At 43.5% G+C, this 17,067-nt stretch overlaps 1 protein-coding gene and 1 long non-coding RNA gene across 2 annotated transcripts in view; one reads left to right on the top strand and one right to left on the bottom strand.

The window, feature by feature from the left end:
- LIN52 (lin-52 DREAM MuvB core complex component) overlaps positions 1-15,404 on the top strand; it is a 58,154-nt gene extending 42,750 nt beyond the window's left edge. Inside the window, exon 6 of the mRNA XM_051806564.1 lies at positions 13,561-15,404. Coding sequence (XP_051662524.1) covers positions 13,561-13,751 — 191 coding nt within the window. The 3' untranslated portion in view covers positions 13,752-15,404. The remainder of the gene's footprint in view (positions 1-13,560) is intronic.
- LOC127479512 (uncharacterized) lies at positions 811-2,843 on the bottom strand. Its single transcript, XR_007907593.1, has 3 exons — positions 2,767-2,843; positions 2,314-2,618; positions 811-920 (listed from the first exon to the last, which is right to left on the bottom strand). It is a non-coding gene; the product is annotated as an uncharacterized LOC127479512 (long non-coding RNA).
- Positions 15,405-17,067: the final 1,663 nt, after the last annotated feature.

Genomic DNA, 17,067 nt, shown 5'->3' with positions numbered 1-17,067 from the left:
GACACTCTTTAAGAATCAGATTTTATTAGAAGATGATAATTCATTGAAAGACTTTTGTAGAAGTTATCTCTGTAGAATGGTCATCTCTGTGTCTTCAGCCCAGAGAATTATAGTTGGACAGAAACTTCCCATGGACCAACAAACTCTGAGCTGAATGAAAATGATTAGAAGAATAAGTGCAAATGTTGTAAACACATTTCTGTAATCAGTATAGCAAAAACTTCCCACTGCAGAAATACCAAACCCCATGTTTTTTATGTGCATGTCCCAGTATATACATCAGCCAGAGTGCCAGATATGTCCAAAAGGTATTGTATGTGTGATACCAAATATGCATTGCCTTGATAAGAGATGGACCTTGATATTTTAGAAGGCAAGACAAGAGAAAAAAAAAATTAAAAAGAGAGAAAAAGAAGATCAAGGAAAAGGAATCAAAGAAGACTGAACTCTTTTGCTTTTATATAATACTGGTATTCTTGGAATCAAAGGTATTCTAGAGACATGTTAACTCTGCAAGTCAATCCTTACATCAGTGCTTTGAGTTTCTTTCAAGAGGATCTGAAATGCAAAATCCTAAAGTCAATCATTGTGGCCAGTCATAAAATTCACATAAAGACAGTTAAAAGGTTAAGTGGCCAGAGAAGTATGGACTGATCCAGTTTCTATAGAATGTAATCTGCATTTGTCATAGAGAATGTGCAACAATGCCAGTTTTATTAAGGTTGTGCTAGATTTTCAGCATGGCAGGATCTCTTCACATTTTGACTTCATCTTCCACTGAAACTGCCGATTTTTAGACTTGACCTTTTCTGTGGTGTCCCTTTGAGGGGGATGACTGACTCCAGGCAGCTGATGGTTGTACAGAATAGGCGTTTTCTTGTTGGGTTTGTATGGTTGACCTCTGGCCTGCCTGCTGATTCCTATAATACAGATCAGTGACCAGTGAAGCCAGAACGCTCCCTGCCTGTCTCTGTTATAGACACCTCAGTAAGGAACAGAAAAAAGGAAGAGGACTGAGCTTGAAAGCCCTTACTTAATTGCTAGTAGAAAAAATGGGTAATAAGAATGACCTTGCACCTTATTTATTGACCACATCTCTGGGAGGACAAAGTACTTGACTTGGTTCTGTATCACTTGAAAGGCTGGCTCTGTGGTCCATAGCTGATGAGTAGGCGTAATAATATAGGGTAATTAAATTTTGTGCTTGCAGGCACTTAGATGCCAGGGAGGATTTCCCTTCCAAAAATACCACACACATATAACCACTTTCTTCATAATCACAGAATTCTAAAGCTAATCCTGAAGTTCAGAAACTTGTCATCTTCCACTTATTACAATAGCCCAAAATGCAGCAAGTTGTGTATGAAAAGGCAGGAAGAGAGCTCATCAGCTGCATGAGAATGAAGGACAAGAGACCATCAGAGCAATCCAAGTGGACACAGATGCTCAGGCTGCCTGGTTCTGTGGCCTTCAGTTTGTTTTCCTCTCTCTGTATTAAAGTAACTTATTAGTTATGGCTAGTTTTAATTTATTTTATATATATATATATACACACACACACATGTATACGCACACACATATACATATATAATCCCAAATTGCCTTTCAGGGAAAGCACTGGCATCTGTCTTCCTGTTGTACTCTGCACGGATCAGCTTGTCACTCTGTCTTGGGTTTCTCCCCCTTTTTAGCACACTGAAGCCAACCAGCATGTGTAAAACCAGCGGACAAATCGCTTCTCTAGGGGCTCCTTGTGGGAGGAATCAGGGTGAGCCCTGATTTGCAGGAGGGATCAGTTTGTAATCAGATGCATGGGAGGCAAAGGGATCTGCAGGCCACGGCTATCCTTAACAGGATTAGCTGTGATATTTTGCTCAATATGAACTTGTAATCAAAAATTAGGGCAAATGTTTTGCTAAAAAGTATTTGATTGATGATGGTTTCTCAAGGAAGCGTCAGATTGAAAGTCAGAGGTAGTATGCCTTCCTTTGCCTTGTTTTGATAAGGGAGCTTGAGCTGGCATCTCCTACCTCCCTCACAACTCATGTTTTCAATCCTTTTGTGGGCATCTTTAAAAACCTGCCCTGTGAGACCCAGCACGTGTTCCCTTCCACGAGAACTGACAGGGTCTTGTTTACACGTGCTCATTCCCAGCCTGAACTCTGAGGCATTCCCTCACTGGAGAAAAGTGTATGTCAGGTGCTGCATTTCTCCAAGGGGAGTCCCCAAGAAGCCTTAGCAGAGACCTAAGGCAAATCTGTGCAGTCAGATGTTTGGTTTTGATGGTGCATTTCTGCATGGAAGCGTGAGTACCTGTGACCACCACTGGAGATGACAGAGGAGAAGGCAGGCCAAAGAGTTGAACTTGGGTTTCCACCACGCAGGGAGACAGTGGAGATGGAGTAAGGATGGAGAAGTTCCATGTCTCCAGCACCTTGTGGCTGCTGCCCAGCCACCAGCCCCGTGCCGCGTAGCTGGGCCCCAGCGCCTGGACTGCTTTTCTGGCTGTTTCTCCCCGTCCCCCTTCTCCTGCCGGTGCCCGAGAGGCGGCTCCCTGTCCGTCTGTGGCGCAGGGAGCGCTGGCTGCCGCTTGTTAGAAGAATTCCCCCAAGTCAGACCTATGGTACGAGCCGTGTGAAGCGGAAGACAATTAGGGGCTTATTAGTGTCCTGGGGAGACGTGTAACTTGTGTTGCTGGGACTTACCAAAACAGCGAGAGTCTTACCGGCAAGCTCCAGCCGAGAAAAGACTGAGGGATTGTCTCACCTAATTATGGGGAATGGGCCTCTTTGTGTTTGTGATTCGGTACGGTTGTCCGATCGCTTTTCTCTGGCTGCTGGCTCAGGCCGAGCTGGAAGTGTGCTAATTAGAAGAGAAATGGACGTAGTGATCCTGTCAGCTCTCGTTACCGGCGTGGACAAAGCCGAATATTATTCTGAAGCAGTGTTTTGTGAGTGTCCCCCTTCCAGCTCTCATTAAGGGCAAGGTTGGTGGACGGGGAGGGGACTTGACCACATGGGTTGGCTAATGGAGCACAGTTACCGTTACTGTGCTAATTAACGGGCTCAGGAGGCAAATGTTTCTCCAACCAGCAGTCCCAGCAGCTGCACCTGGTGCTTCCAAAACCCAGCCATCTCACTGGGCAAGCAGGCAAACAAACGTGCGTACAAGCGGAAAGGGGGTTACCTGTGACGCATCCATGCCATCCAAAAGTACAGAAGAACCATTAAAATAGTCAACAGAGAGGGGGAAAGGGCATAGTGCTGCAGTAGCAGCAGGTCAAGCTGCAGCAGTCCCTTCTCCCCAAGTTACCCTTCATATAGAGGGCAGTGTGTCAGCAGCTGCCCTTGGAAAGTAGGTAGCAGAGAGACTCAAGGAATATATCTTCTGTGAGTTGTTGTGATCATCAGAGGTCCCAGTGTGGCCAGGAAGGGGAAAGCTGGAAAGATGAGAGGTGACATGGAGGTGAATCAGACTATCCTTCTCTATGCTGATGGGAGGTCTGAGGTGGCAAGATGTATGTACGTATCAGGATGTTTCTTTTGCTCCAAAAGGCAGCTAGGCAACATTGAAATGATTCACACAGGTTAAGGTAGGTGAAGAGGATGACTAAAGGAGCCATAGGAAATGTTGAAAAAACCCCCGTGCACTTATATGCCACTAGCCTAAAACTACTACAGTGAGAGTAGAGAGTGTAATGGTAGAAAGTGACCTACTACAGAGTAGAGAGAGTCAGAAGACAAAACAGGAGCCATAGCAGGTCTGTAGAGTCACAGTGGCTGAGATAGACCCAGCAGAAGGCAAGAACAGTGTGTGATGAGGAGGCTCAGTGGAAGTGAGTAGTTTTCTTAACTTGTCACACAGACTTTCATTTTAATGCATAGATGTTTTGTAAACAAACACAGTAATTGCTAGTTGATGTTTCCAAAGTTATGCAATATATTAGCTATTAAGTCTGATTTGGATGTTGTGGTCATTCTAAAGGTCCTTAATTAATGTCTATGCATTAAACATAGTAAAACATAAAACTATGTCTTAAAGCTTTTAATTTGCTTTCCCTGTTTTAACAATGTACTCATTGCATGCACTTGCGCAAACTTGGGAACTGTTTTCAGTCATATTTGGTCAAGGGTTAAAGTTACAAGAAGTTCCCTCTTTTGTTTCTTGGATTCTTTGTCCCCGGTGGTGAAGCTGTTCCAGCAAGAGGGTTAGCTGTGTCTTCCCAAGGCTCCAGCAGCGGTCTCCTGTCATCATGGATGGAGCTTGAACTTTGCTCTGTGCTTGTGTCTCCTTATTTTTCTGTTTCCCATAGCTGTGAACCCAGCAAGGATCCTTCCGCTGTGGCAGCACATACACTGTCCTTACCCTGCAGTCCTGCAGAGCTGTAAAAGCCTTTCCCTTTTAACTGGGGTTCATTTCCTACTGGCTGCTGTGATGGCTTGAATCTTAGGAGTCTTGACGCGGAGAGTGATCTCCAAAGAGGGCTTGAGAAGTATCTTCCCTGCAAAGAGGTTTATTCTAGAAGGAGGAGATATGTAATCCTCTTACTAAAACACAGAGAGGAAAGGAGAAAATGTTTATTGCTCCTGCCTTATCCCAGTGAGCTGGCAGCTTTTATGCTGCCTCACGAAGAGAGAGAGGCAAAGAGAAACATCTATGAACTCCACCTGACCTGAGGCTCTCCTGTGGATGCTCAGTCTCCACTGCTTTCAAGTGTCCCAGCAGAACAGATCTGTAACCCTAGTGTCTGAAAAGGAAAAACTACTGTCTGTTATACCACATGGCCACTTACCTTGCCTTCCAGATGCTTCAGTTTTGGTCTTAGGAGGAATCCCAAATCAATGACAGAAAACTAGAGACCATTACACTCATTTCAGTTTTTGTGCTCTGGAAGCTCAGGAGTCAAGTGACCTCCCTGAGTAAGGGTTGGTGACACTTGCCATGTCAAGCCTCCCTCAAGAGACTGGACATCACAGGCAGACGCCAGGAGAAAAGTCTACAAGAAGACACATGACTGGTTTTGCCAATTTATCTCCATTTCTTTGCCTGAGGAGGTATTGGGGTCCTTGCTTGTTACACCTCTATTTTACTGGCCTGTCATCTTGCTGTATTGATAACGTCATGCCAAATTTCTGACTTCCACATATAGATAAGGATCGAGTGAGTTGGTTTTATGTCCTTGTGAGGAGGACATTCTGATGAAGAATATTCTTCATACAGATTAGCAGCACTCAAAAACATTGTGAAGATGGGTGAAAAATATGCAGATGGAGGGAAAGGGTGCAACGGCTCCTTTTGGCCTTCACTGAGACCTCCTGGCATTCACATAATGCTTACTAATTGTACAGTGCCTTGCCTCTGGGCTGGAGTGGTGTTTGGAGGACATCTCTTTAGTAGTTTGAGTTATCAAATGCACCACACTAGTCATTTAAGTCATGGTGACCACAGCAAGTATCAAAGCTTTATTGTGCTGTCATTCACAGAAACACAAAATTAGGCGGTCTCTGTCCTCAAGAGGTTATAAGCAGATGAAACAGTAAGAGAGTGGGAGGAGAAAAGGAGACATCAAGATGTAAAGAGACTTGTTAGAGGTTATCCATCACAGTTCAAACCCTGTAACTTCTTAGCCACAGTCAAGTGGCCCTTCCAGTGCTTGCCGTCTGCCTTGTTGTTTCATTAAATAGATGTGGTTTTAAAAGTAAATAAATAAATAAAAATGCAAATGCCTAAACAACTGGCAGGCATTAGAAATTTAAAGAATAATAAATTACAGTGCAATACCAGACATTTTAATATTTTTTAAAGACCTGTGAAAAACTATTCTATGAATTTAATTTTTTAAGTAACTTTTTGCAGTGTTAAAGATTTAATTTAATTAATTTAAAACAGAACACTAAAAATGAAGGTTTCTCATAGTGCTTTTAACTGCTACAGTGTGCACAGTGTACACATGCATTTAGGAGAGAGTGATGAGCATTACAGAGATCCTAATAATAGTTATAATATCTTCACTGATGTATAACACTATTTTGACCTTGTACACTCATGCAGAGAGGGTGTAAGTGCTACTTTCCAGATTTCATGTAACTCCATAGCTACTCCAGTCCAAATGTTTGTCAACAGACCAGGGCAGGAAAAATGTAGTTTTCCTAATTCTGCCACATGGAAAAACTTGCTCTTGCTCTGATGCTCTGGGGGTCTGATCCTGTGTTAACAGAGAACATTATTAAAATGATCACTGCAGCTCTCTAGGGAGCTTAAAACTATTTGCTCTAGCAAAAGAGAGATGATTTCTCTCATTCACTTCAATAGTTTGAAAACGGAGGAACTTGCTACAGTAAATATTACTGTACCCCATTTGTGTAATGCATCTGGGTAAGGTTTACAGGAGTTTCACTAGCAAGTATCAAAATATTATCAGCAAGTTTTTTTGGTGGGAGATGACTGTGAAAATGGAGTGATATGGAAGACTGAAAGAAAAATACAGGTAAGTGAGAAGAATTTAAAAATAGGGTTCTTAGAGGACAAGAGACCAAGAGAGATGACAAAGCACAGTTTGGAAGACAACAAGGCCTGAGCAGGAGGCTGGGGCAAATGCAAAGGACCAAAGGAGTCAGATGGTTACAAATGCAATTTAAGGAGAAAAATTATGAAAGAAACACAAGGGGAGCAAATGGGAATAGGTAATGGGTTTCAGCAAGGAGATTAGAGAAAAGCAGAAGTTTCATGAGCAGTGGAACTAGAAAGGGAAGCATGGTGTTCCTTGTGAATGTGTCTCTCAAGACCGCATCGTGTGGATTCTCTAGATGCCTCCCAGAGGATATGCTCACACTTCATTAAGGGCAATCATTGGATTTCTTTTTTGGTCAGCCCATTAGCGTAACAAAATGTACAGAAATGTATTACCTACACTCTGGAAGTTGTCTGAAACTGGCCTAGAGGTGCAGAAGTCATTGGGACACCCATGTACACCTGTGGATGGAGGCTGAGATTAGATGGTTAATAGCTGAAATTGCAAATGAACAGAGTGAGTGATAGAGAATGGGAAAACATTAGGAAAATGGGGATTTATGTCTGCTGTTGATGCATTTAATTTGCTTTACTGCCATTTCCTTTCCTGGTTTTACATTTTTTAAAAAACGAATGAGGATCTATTTAAAGCCCTCCTCCAAATCAGGCTAACTTCACTGTGACTGTCTGCACTGGTTGTTTCTGGGGAGAAGAATCTCTTAACAGCAGTTTTGTCTCCAGCATGTGACAAGAGAGACTGCAGGAGCTCCCCTACCCGCTATACCATCAAAACCTGCTTGGAACCTTACTGAAAACATATGTGGGAGACAGATACTGCAAAAAGTCTTCTGGTCATTCCGTATTGGGGTGAATTGTAGGTGTACTGCTCAAACTCTCCTGTTGTTTTTCTGCTGTCCTACACTGCAAATTCCCATCTCATTGGTTCCTGCTGCAGTGATTCTCATCTGGTGTTCTCTAGGGACCTCCTCCTGACTATACTGTAGTTTGTACAATAGTTGTATTTTTGCTGGGATCCAATTTTATTATCAGGTGGTCTATTGCACAGGTCCTTCCATATTTCACTCTCTTAACAAAATTTCTTGATTTCCAGGCAGAAGGTGTCATGTTAAGAGGTGTTAAATAGGACAGAACTGACTGCTGATGCCTGGGAGACCTCTCCCTCCAACACAATACCTTTTTATGCATCATTATCCTTTATTTGTGGGTCTCCAGCCAATTTTTCTTTCCATCTAGTGGTGTAGCCAAACCCATTTGCATTAATTTTGAGTAGGATTTATCAAATCTTTACTAAAATCCGAATGTATCAAATCCATCATGTTCCCTTCATCCACTAATTTTGTAATTCTATTTTTAAAAGCAATCAATTTTCTCCATCACAATTTGTTCTTTAGAAATCCCTAGTGCTGATGCTTGTTTTCTGATCTCTAGGTGGTTAGTGATTTTTTCCCCATTTTTAAAATTCTGTTATTTTACTGGCAATAGATATTCCTGAGAACTCTAATTTTCCTTTTTTTAAATTTATTTTAATGATCAATAACACAATTCCTTTTCTCTAATCTCTAGGCAGCTTCCTAGTTTTTGTAACTTAACAAAATTATTGTCCATGACAAAAAAAAGTAACATTTGTCATTTTTCTTGTAGCAAGTGGGTAAAGTCTCTTTGTCACAAACCCCTGTCCTGAAAACTTGAGTGTACAGGCAGAGTGCTATATATTTGATGAGCCAAATGTAGTGTCAGTGAAACAAATGTGTGGATATCATTGACTTCTTAAGTGAATGCATTCAGGCTTTTTGCCTGGTAATATCCATTCTGGTCAATTGTTATTGCTTACAGAAGTAGCAGGAGGGCATTTGTATGTTTTTTTTATTATAATGTTCATAAAAGTCTTTAAGATGAAATAAAAATATCATCCAAATAAGCTACATACATATTTGTATACATACGTAAGCTAAAGTATTATTGAGGGAAGATAACAAAAAGAACACTATCTTATCAGAGCAATAAATTAATTTAGTCTCAGCATTGAATTGAAATTGGTCATCAAACTAATGCCAAAACAATCAACCTCTATAAATTCTGAGAAGCTGTCCTGCTAAATTGGTTATAAATCCCAGCTTGGAGCTATACCAAAGTAAACAGTCTGTGCTTTGAAGGGGTGAGTATCTGATGTCTTTTCATGTCTAGTGCCTACACAACTTCAAAATACCTTTATTTGGGAGAAGGTATGGATAGATGCTCTGAATCAGCTGTCCCCATACTTCTTTCCTCAGACTCCCCCAGATCTGCAGGAGGTGCTGTCAGTGCATTAGACAGAAGACAATGCACAGGCAAACCTTTTGCTACTTGTGCCTGATTTCTGCTGTTATATGGCAGATCACCCAATACTGCCATGCCAGTTCCACATTTACCAAAGTGCCCTCTTCATTGGACTCATGGTCCTTGGTTGGATGTACAGAGAGGTGGGTCCTAGGAAGGAGAAATTCGCTTGGTGTCTTACTCTTTTCAAGGTAACCAACTGCTCTCGGGGACTACAGGAGACTAATCCTCCCAGTGACTTATTGATCCAAAAAGAGAAAGGTTTCCTTCTCTTTGGTTCTCATGGTTCACACTGTCTTGCAGCATCTTCAAACAGAACAGATATAAAGTCCCCCTTGGGACTCTTCAGTTAAACTGGTTTGCAACAGATCAGCACTGCTGTGGACGAAGATAAACAGTCTCATGTAAGCTAAATGTTCAGAAGTATTCTTTATTTTTTACATCATGGAACCTGATGGCTTTTGGTTCTCCTCTCACCTCAAAATGTTAAAATGCAGGACACATTAGAATAAGGTGGTTTGTTCTTATTTGGGTCAGTCAAATGTCAAAATTCCAGCATTTAATGGAAAATTTAATATATTTAATTTTAATTATTTGAAATAATTAAATAATTAAAATAAATATATTTAATTTATTTTAATTCCTACAGAAATAGTAGGAAAAATACTACACAAAGGTTAGTCATTCGACATTTATTCATCTGCAAAATAAAAACGCATTTGAGCTGATGATAAATTTCGCAATTGCTATTTCTTCTGCTAACATAAAATTAGATAAATGTTCTTATTTTTCTTGCAAACAAGATAATTACAGCAACGCTCTTACTCCTGAGCAAGGCAATCGGTCAGGCAGCTTCTCTTCTGAAACCCAGATACTGATAGAGCATTGTTACTTAACAGCTCTACAAGGTGAAAGATGTTCAAAATTATATAAAAGGTCTGTGCACCTATGTACACTCTTCTGCTAACTGGCTTCTCAGGCACATGAAGCTAAACATGTATCGGTAATTTGTGCGTCATGTAATGCATTTGGGTTGAAACTGTAGAATTTTGATCCCAAGGTCTCATTTAAGCTTAGAACACAGACTGTTTTTCTGGTGTTTTTTCTGTCACTTACATAGGCAGCACCTGAAAAATACCTTTCTTCGTATGTCAGAACTGGAAAGTTGACCTGCTTAGTGTAACCATGGGATAAGGATATTTGTGGCAGTTCTTCAAGCTGTTTAGCAGGATCTTGACCTAAAATTCAGCCTTCTAATTGATTTGGGAGAATTGTCATCCAGCCTCTGCAGGGCAGGTGCCAATATACAGATGTAAAAACATGGGCATATATATACATATGCAGTAGTTATGACATGGATTTTAAAGCAACATTTCATCAAGCTGCTGTTGTTGGCATCAAAATGCCTTGAGTTCCTTCACACAGACTGTGTATGTGGAACAAAATTACTTCTGGAGCCAGACTGAATAGAAAGAGCTTATTTTTGGTGGCCACTCACTCTTTATGTTGAAGAAGAAATTCTTAGGTAAGAAAAAGAGCTGGAAGTATTTCAGAAAACTCAGACCTAAGAAGCTCTCCCTCTGGCCATTCATACTCCCTGAGCTCAGAGCAGTCCTGTTGTATTATCTCATGCTGCAGTGGTACCCAAATTAAATGGAGACATTGGAGAAGGAGCAGGTCGCTCTTTTAAAAGTCACTGATCACAGATAGTGTTGTGGACAGGTTCAGACACAGCTTCAGCTGCAAATGAGGTAGGCATTATGGCTGGACACGTGGTGCGGGGATGTTAGTGCTGAACAATGGCTTGTATCTGCCAAAGTGGAGAAGAACAGATGAAGAGTCAAGAAAATCTTAGTGGTTTAGATCTAACACTCTTCCTCTTGAAATGGCCTGCACTCTGTCCAAAGAGGAAAGCAATGGAAAGGGTATCGCAGAAGCAACAAGCCATGTCGTCAGTCCACATCTGAGCACAGTTCTCATCCACAAATAACAAATGACTGCTTCACATGATGGCCAGTGCAGCAGTTTAAACTGGCACAGGCATCAGCAACTGCATGCTTGCCACTGCTTAGGTAATGGTCAGAAGTGGGAATATCTTACCCTCTTCCTTGAAATCATGAAACTTTCTTAAACACTGCAACCTGCTAGAAGTCCAGATTGCTTTCCAAAAATGGTAGTTGTGTCCCTCAGACAAATCATTTGCTGACACCTCCACCTCTTTTTTTGGATTCCCAAGAGCCAGAGGATTCCAAAGTCAAAAATTCTGTGATAAAAAGCAAATTAAATTCAAACAGGTTACCCTGTCATTGGTGACAGCAATAATTTCCATCCTGCTAACATATTTAGAAAGCTTGTGTGTAGTTTGCGTAGGGATTATTTGCAGTTCTACTACTGTAAAACAGACTACTAGTATTACACACTTCTCTTTGAGTACTGGTATCTTTTCCAATTTTTTTCTTCTGCAGCATCCACAGACTTAGTACAAGAAGGAGTTGGCCTAAATTTAACGAAATTCTGGATGTTCCAGAGACCTGTATTCAAATACCAATAGCTTGTCATGAACATATACCAATAACCAGTCTCCCTGGCTGAAGTGACATCAGCCTAAATCAAAATATACTGTTAGAGTGGGTTTCTCTGAGGAAGCACCTCTCAAGTAAATGATCCTGTGCTATCCTGATCCACAGATCAGTATGACAATCCTAGGGAGGCTACTTACCACTCCCTCAAGGATCAAAGCTGTTGCTGCCTACCCAGAGCTTTACAACTGTGTAAAATTTCCTGTTGCTAGAACTAACCCCCTAAGCCCAGACTCAGCAATTTCATTAGAAATAGAAGGAGCTCTTGACTCAGGTACCATAGAATCATGAAGGCTGGAAAAGACCTCGAGTCCAACCATTAACACTGCCAGGTCTACCGCCATTCCCTAAGCACCACATCTACATGCTTTTGGAACACTTCCAGGAACGGTGAGTGGGGCTTCTGGCTTCCAGAGATTTCTTGGGAATTCAGGCAAATATTCAGTGTCAAAAAGGAAGTTTTCCTAAAGCTTAGGCTTAGGCTTTGGAAGAATCATGGTCTCCATGAAACATTCCTTCTTCTGAAAGGCACTCAGTGTCACAGTGTGGCATTTGATGGGTGAGGCTTTCTATAGCAAGAGAGAACTCTAAGGTTTAGCGAGTTAAAAGACACAGGATGCACTTTTCCTATCTGGATCTACCTCAGACATCCTGTTAAATAGTGGGTAACCGCTAAATATACTTCAGTCCAAGTGCTCCATGTATAAGCTGATGATAACATTAGGTGAGCTCATTGAGAATGTATATAGTTAAATGTATCCCTGTTTATGAGATTCTCAGGCACTATTGATGAATGTGTCAACACAGGAAAGAGGAAGAAATTCACGACTAGGTAGCCCAGTGCTATACCTAATGCTTAATACCATTGTACCAATGTACAGTCTTTGTATTTGCACTAGAAAGCAACAGCCTTGCAATAGTCAAGATGAGAAATGGCCAAGGTTTAGCCAATTTCAACAATGGATTTAGAGAGAAAAACCAGAAACTACCTGTCTGGGCTCCTCCAAATAACTCCTCTCCCAGGTTCTAAGTGATAAATGCCACTATAAAAATTGTTGGGGTGTTCTCCTCTCAAATGCAACTTAAATTATGGACACCTTTTCCTGAAAGAGACAGACACAGGAGAGGTTCTGAGCAAGTGAGCAAAATTTATTTGTCACAGGCGTCCATTTGGCCTCTGTACAATGAATCATCACCCAGTCTGGGTGTGTTTAGTGTAGAAAGAAGGAACAACAAACGGGAGAAGGGTATTAAATAGTGATTGGCATTGAGGCCAGTCAGCTTTACCCAACTCCATGAAATGTAAATGAGAGCTTAAAAAATGAAACCCCAGTACATTTCAAAGGGATAAAGGGCAGTGTATAAGTTAGCTGTGGAATGCATTAGCAGGATATAAAAGCAAGTTGTTTAGTCAAGTTACTAAAAGCCACTATCAGCAATATGCAGATGAGACACCTGTATTTTTCATCCTTTTTAATCACAGCAGGAATGTGAGGATGGCACAGCACTTTCAGAGGAGCCAGAGGCAGAAGTAAGGCCAAAATAAGGCAGTTAGAGATGATGCCAGTGGGTGAAGGGAAGTGTTTTGAGAAGGCTCCAGTTGTGATGCAGCTTCCTCTGGCTGAAGAGCCCCACTGGTCAGGTCAAACTGCGATTTATGATGATTTTTTGGATTCTTCACTGTATTTCCATATGTGCACAGAGGAAGTTTTCTGCAATTTTGCCAGAAGATCCCATTCCTTCAATTTCATTGCCTGCAGCAGTGCAAAGTACCTTGGTATGAAGCCTGTGGCTGCTCAGACAGTCCAGCTATTCCTGTGTCACTGTGTCCCATAGTCATTCTGCTCACCAGTATGGCTTACTTCTCATTCCTCCTCTCTGCCACTTCCTGTACTGGCTTACCACTGAATCCTGATCCAAGCTTAATAATTAGTCATTATATCCCATGATGTACCATGTCTAGGGCAAGACTTTCAGAAGATGAGATGGAGTCCAAGGGTGGTGAGCACTCCCTCAGCAACAAGAAGCCATCACAAACCTTTGTGACCTTTCAAATTCATTTCTGCAGCCACATCTTGTCTGACATAATTAGACAGTAGCCTTTTAAAAAGGCATCCTCTGCCTCTCTCCTCAGCATTGCCAGGAACATCCCAGACCTGTGAGCTGTCTTTCCACAAGAAGAGAGGACACAAGGTGAGACCTCTGGCAGGTGTCAGTCATCTTCAGGTAACCTGCCTTGTGCTTGAGGAAAATGGTGAAGATGGTTTTATGGTCATGGTCCTGGGTTTGGGGCTCAAAAAGCCGGATTTATTTCTTAAATTTTGAATGTGATCTTTGTTATGTCATCTAGCCTGTCTCTGTGCAGGGATCCCACCAGTTCCAGAAAGGTGAGATCAGGATACATTTGTAAATCCAGAGGACATGCCCAGATTCTCCACTGAGGGAGGCTGATAGGATATTAGGGAAACAGCTCTCTTGCTGTCCTATTATTTGCATGCAGTAAAAAACAACTGAGAAGAGTCTTAATAAAGAAAAGATTCCCTGTCTTTAATCAGTAGTTGTATTGTCTAATGTAAATATGAAGTGACTAACAATGCCTTGCAGTCACCTGCTGTACAATAAGCATGGGTGCTTGCAGCATGCCTGCAGCTGCTGTGGGCTCCTGTTGCGGTGATGGACCTGTAGCATCCTTCCACCCTCATGCTGGGGCCGTGGGCATGGTGGGGGACTGCTGGCCGAGCCTACAGGGAGCTGCAGCCTTGGGAGCCATCACTCCATCCACATCCCTCTCCCCTCCTACCTGCATGCTTGGCTGTTCTCCAAGCCTCCCCCCATCACCGACCTCCAAAACCCCTCTCCCCCTGGAGCCTACTTTATCACCACGGGGAGCCTCCTGCCCTGCAGCATTTCTCATGCTGCATCCCCTCTGGGGATGTTTGTCCTGCCTAGGTCCTGCACCCACGGCCCCAAGCATCCCATCTCCCACAGCCTGGCCTCGCTTGTTCCCATCCTGGGCCGCCCAGGTGAGTGGGCGGCAAGCGGTCACCGGAGGGGGGCTGCACATCACCTGACCCCCTCCAGCTGATTCCCTCAGACAGGACGTCAAGTTAATGAGCCCTCAGGCCTGTAATTAGCTGTCAATTACCTCAAATTAATCAACTCCTCGCCTAATTAAGCATAATCGGCAGGTGGGCAGAAAACGGGCCATTGTGCGGGAGCCATGAGAAAAGCATGGCTGGCAAACTTGGTTAGGATCAGCGGCGCATTCCCGGACGCTGCGCCACCGACACCCGGGCGCCCGCCCCGCTCGCGGTGCCCCGGCCCCCGGCCCCGGGCCTGCCGTGGGGGCAGCAGGGACGGGGCCCCACTGGGGACAGGGACACCGCCTTTCCTGCCCCGCCAGCGCCAGGCGGCCCCCGGAGCTGCCTGGGGGCCCCGGCCTGCAAAAAGCCATGGCCTGGGTTTAGGGGGGGGGCATTTCATTTTGCTCCACATCCGTACCACCGATGCCTTAGCGCACCATCTCGCCCTCCTCATTTTATCGCCCTGGTTTGCCGTGCTTTCTGCGCTCGTACGCTCTTAATGTCTCTCTGAGAATGGCACTGAAACACAGCCCTCGTTCGCTGACCCAGGGCCTCCTCAGTTCTGAGCACACCTACTTAACGTGATGATACACGTGGGTGGAAAACAGGGTTTCAGCAGGCATTAATTACTACCTATAAAAATGAGTCATACTGAATTAATTTTCGTATGTAATTAACACAACCCAGAAAAAGCCCCCATCCATCCTCCAGCGCTCTGTTTGGCGGAGGGGAGACATTCCCTGCCGAGGCCAGGGAGGGAGCAGGGCTTCTGCCAACTTTTGGATGTCACTGGAGTGCAGGACACTAACTGCTCTGCGCTATGCTGGGGGCTGGATCTTGCACCCTGCCCACTAAATCCCACTGAGCACCAGTTTTATCTAAAGGCAAACAGAGCACAGTATCTTTCTGAACTGCGGAGAAGAATTGCTGGGGGAAATGCAATTTCATGGTAAAAGTATTGTGCTCAATATTAAAGTGAAAGGTTTTCATTATGCCTAGAAAGTCCTTTTTTTTTTTTTTTTATGTAGCCAGATTATCACCCAGTGCGCTGGATTTACGCTGCATTAGCGATTGTCAAGATTAGAGCAGAATCCCCAGATAACAAACAGGAACACAAGACGTCAATTTATGACATAATAGTAATGCAACAATAATCAGAGTCGAAAGAACGATGCAGTGGAGGGTGAGTTGGATATCTTGGCTCTGAAGAGAGAAACTTCCTGTACTGGAGTGGCTTTGATCAAAAATCCCCCTGTTACATCCACAAGGATAATTTTATACTTATATTTCCTCACAGAGAAGAAAAGCAACAGCTCAGCACACGTCTGGCAAAGTTGAAGCATGAAACCACCAGCAATTAGTAGGGCAAGTTAGGAGATGCAACATTCCCCCTTGACCCTCTTAAGTGTCTATGCAGGTCACAAAAGCCTCCTGGACCTCCCAAAAGAGGGTGCACATAAAATTTGGCATTTCTGTGCCTGCAGCTATTTGGAACACAAGCCCCAGGAAGAGAAGCTGCAGGCAGCCCCTGCCCTGCAAAGGGTGTCATCAGCTGGTGAGAGAGAGGCTGCAGAGCTGCCATGCTGGAGAATGAGCCGGATCCTGGCAGCTGGCCTGGCCCTGAGGGATTAGAGACTCCCCCACCTTCCCTGCTCACATGGTGGCACACGCTGCAGCTGGGCCCACAAGGCCCCTCTTTTTTTTCTGCTGTCCTGTTCTCAGTCAAGCACTTGTTACTGCAGCAGGTGGTTTGGGCAGGGACCCCTCTGCACATATAATGCAGGAGCCCATGAGATGCTGGAGGACTCAGTGTACCCTCTGTCTCCTTGGCAAAGCCACCACTTTACAGAGCTTCTCCTGCCCCTGCCATCTCAGATTGATCTCTAGACTCTCTTGGGCATAAAGCTCTTTTTTTGGGAATCAGGAACAACTCCAGTATCCTCACTTCCCTCATTTATGAGTGGTTTTCTTCCAGACCCCTCTCTCCATCACATCTTCCTTTGGCTGAAGCGCTGATCCCACTTTTCGGGGTCCATCAGCACATTCCCAAGGACCAGCTTGGGAGGGATGCACTGCATGATGGTGTCATGGGTGGTGACGAGCTGCAGGTGAACAGCACTCTCCAGCAGTTCCCTGTTTATTTGCAAGCATACTGCAGATACACATTGATTTCACCTGCTCATTCCTATTTAGAGCTGGAGCATTAAATTACTTACACAAAGGCTGACTAAGTATTTCTATTATCAGTCGCCTTCTTAATCACTCATAACTCTTTCAGTTGGGGAGTGTGAAGTTCTCCGGATCTGATCTCCATCCGAGGACGTGGTGGTTGCTTTGACTGTGCTGTGCTTGAGCAAAAATGGCCCAGGGCTTCATGAGGTTAAATGCCCAAGCCAGAGAACCCTTATCCCATTGTAAACCAAAACTCTGGTTTTGTGGAAATTTAAAAAAAACCCACAAAACAACAGAGAAACAGGCAGTAGAAATCTGCTAGGACTAGACTGATGGAGCAGCTTTCAATGACCCACTGAAAATCAGTTGCAACAAGGGCTGAGTTG

Source organism: Manacus candei, unplaced genomic scaffold, assembly GCF_025592945.1.
Source record: "Manacus candei isolate 608988 ecotype Guabito, Panama unplaced genomic scaffold, ASM2559294v1 h1tg000067l, whole genome shotgun sequence".
In the NCBI taxonomy this organism is placed as follows: domain Eukaryota; kingdom Metazoa; phylum Chordata; class Aves; order Passeriformes; family Pipridae; genus Manacus; species Manacus candei.
The sequence above is the reverse complement of the archived record's forward strand: the minus strand, read 5'-3'. Positions and strand labels throughout refer to the sequence as shown.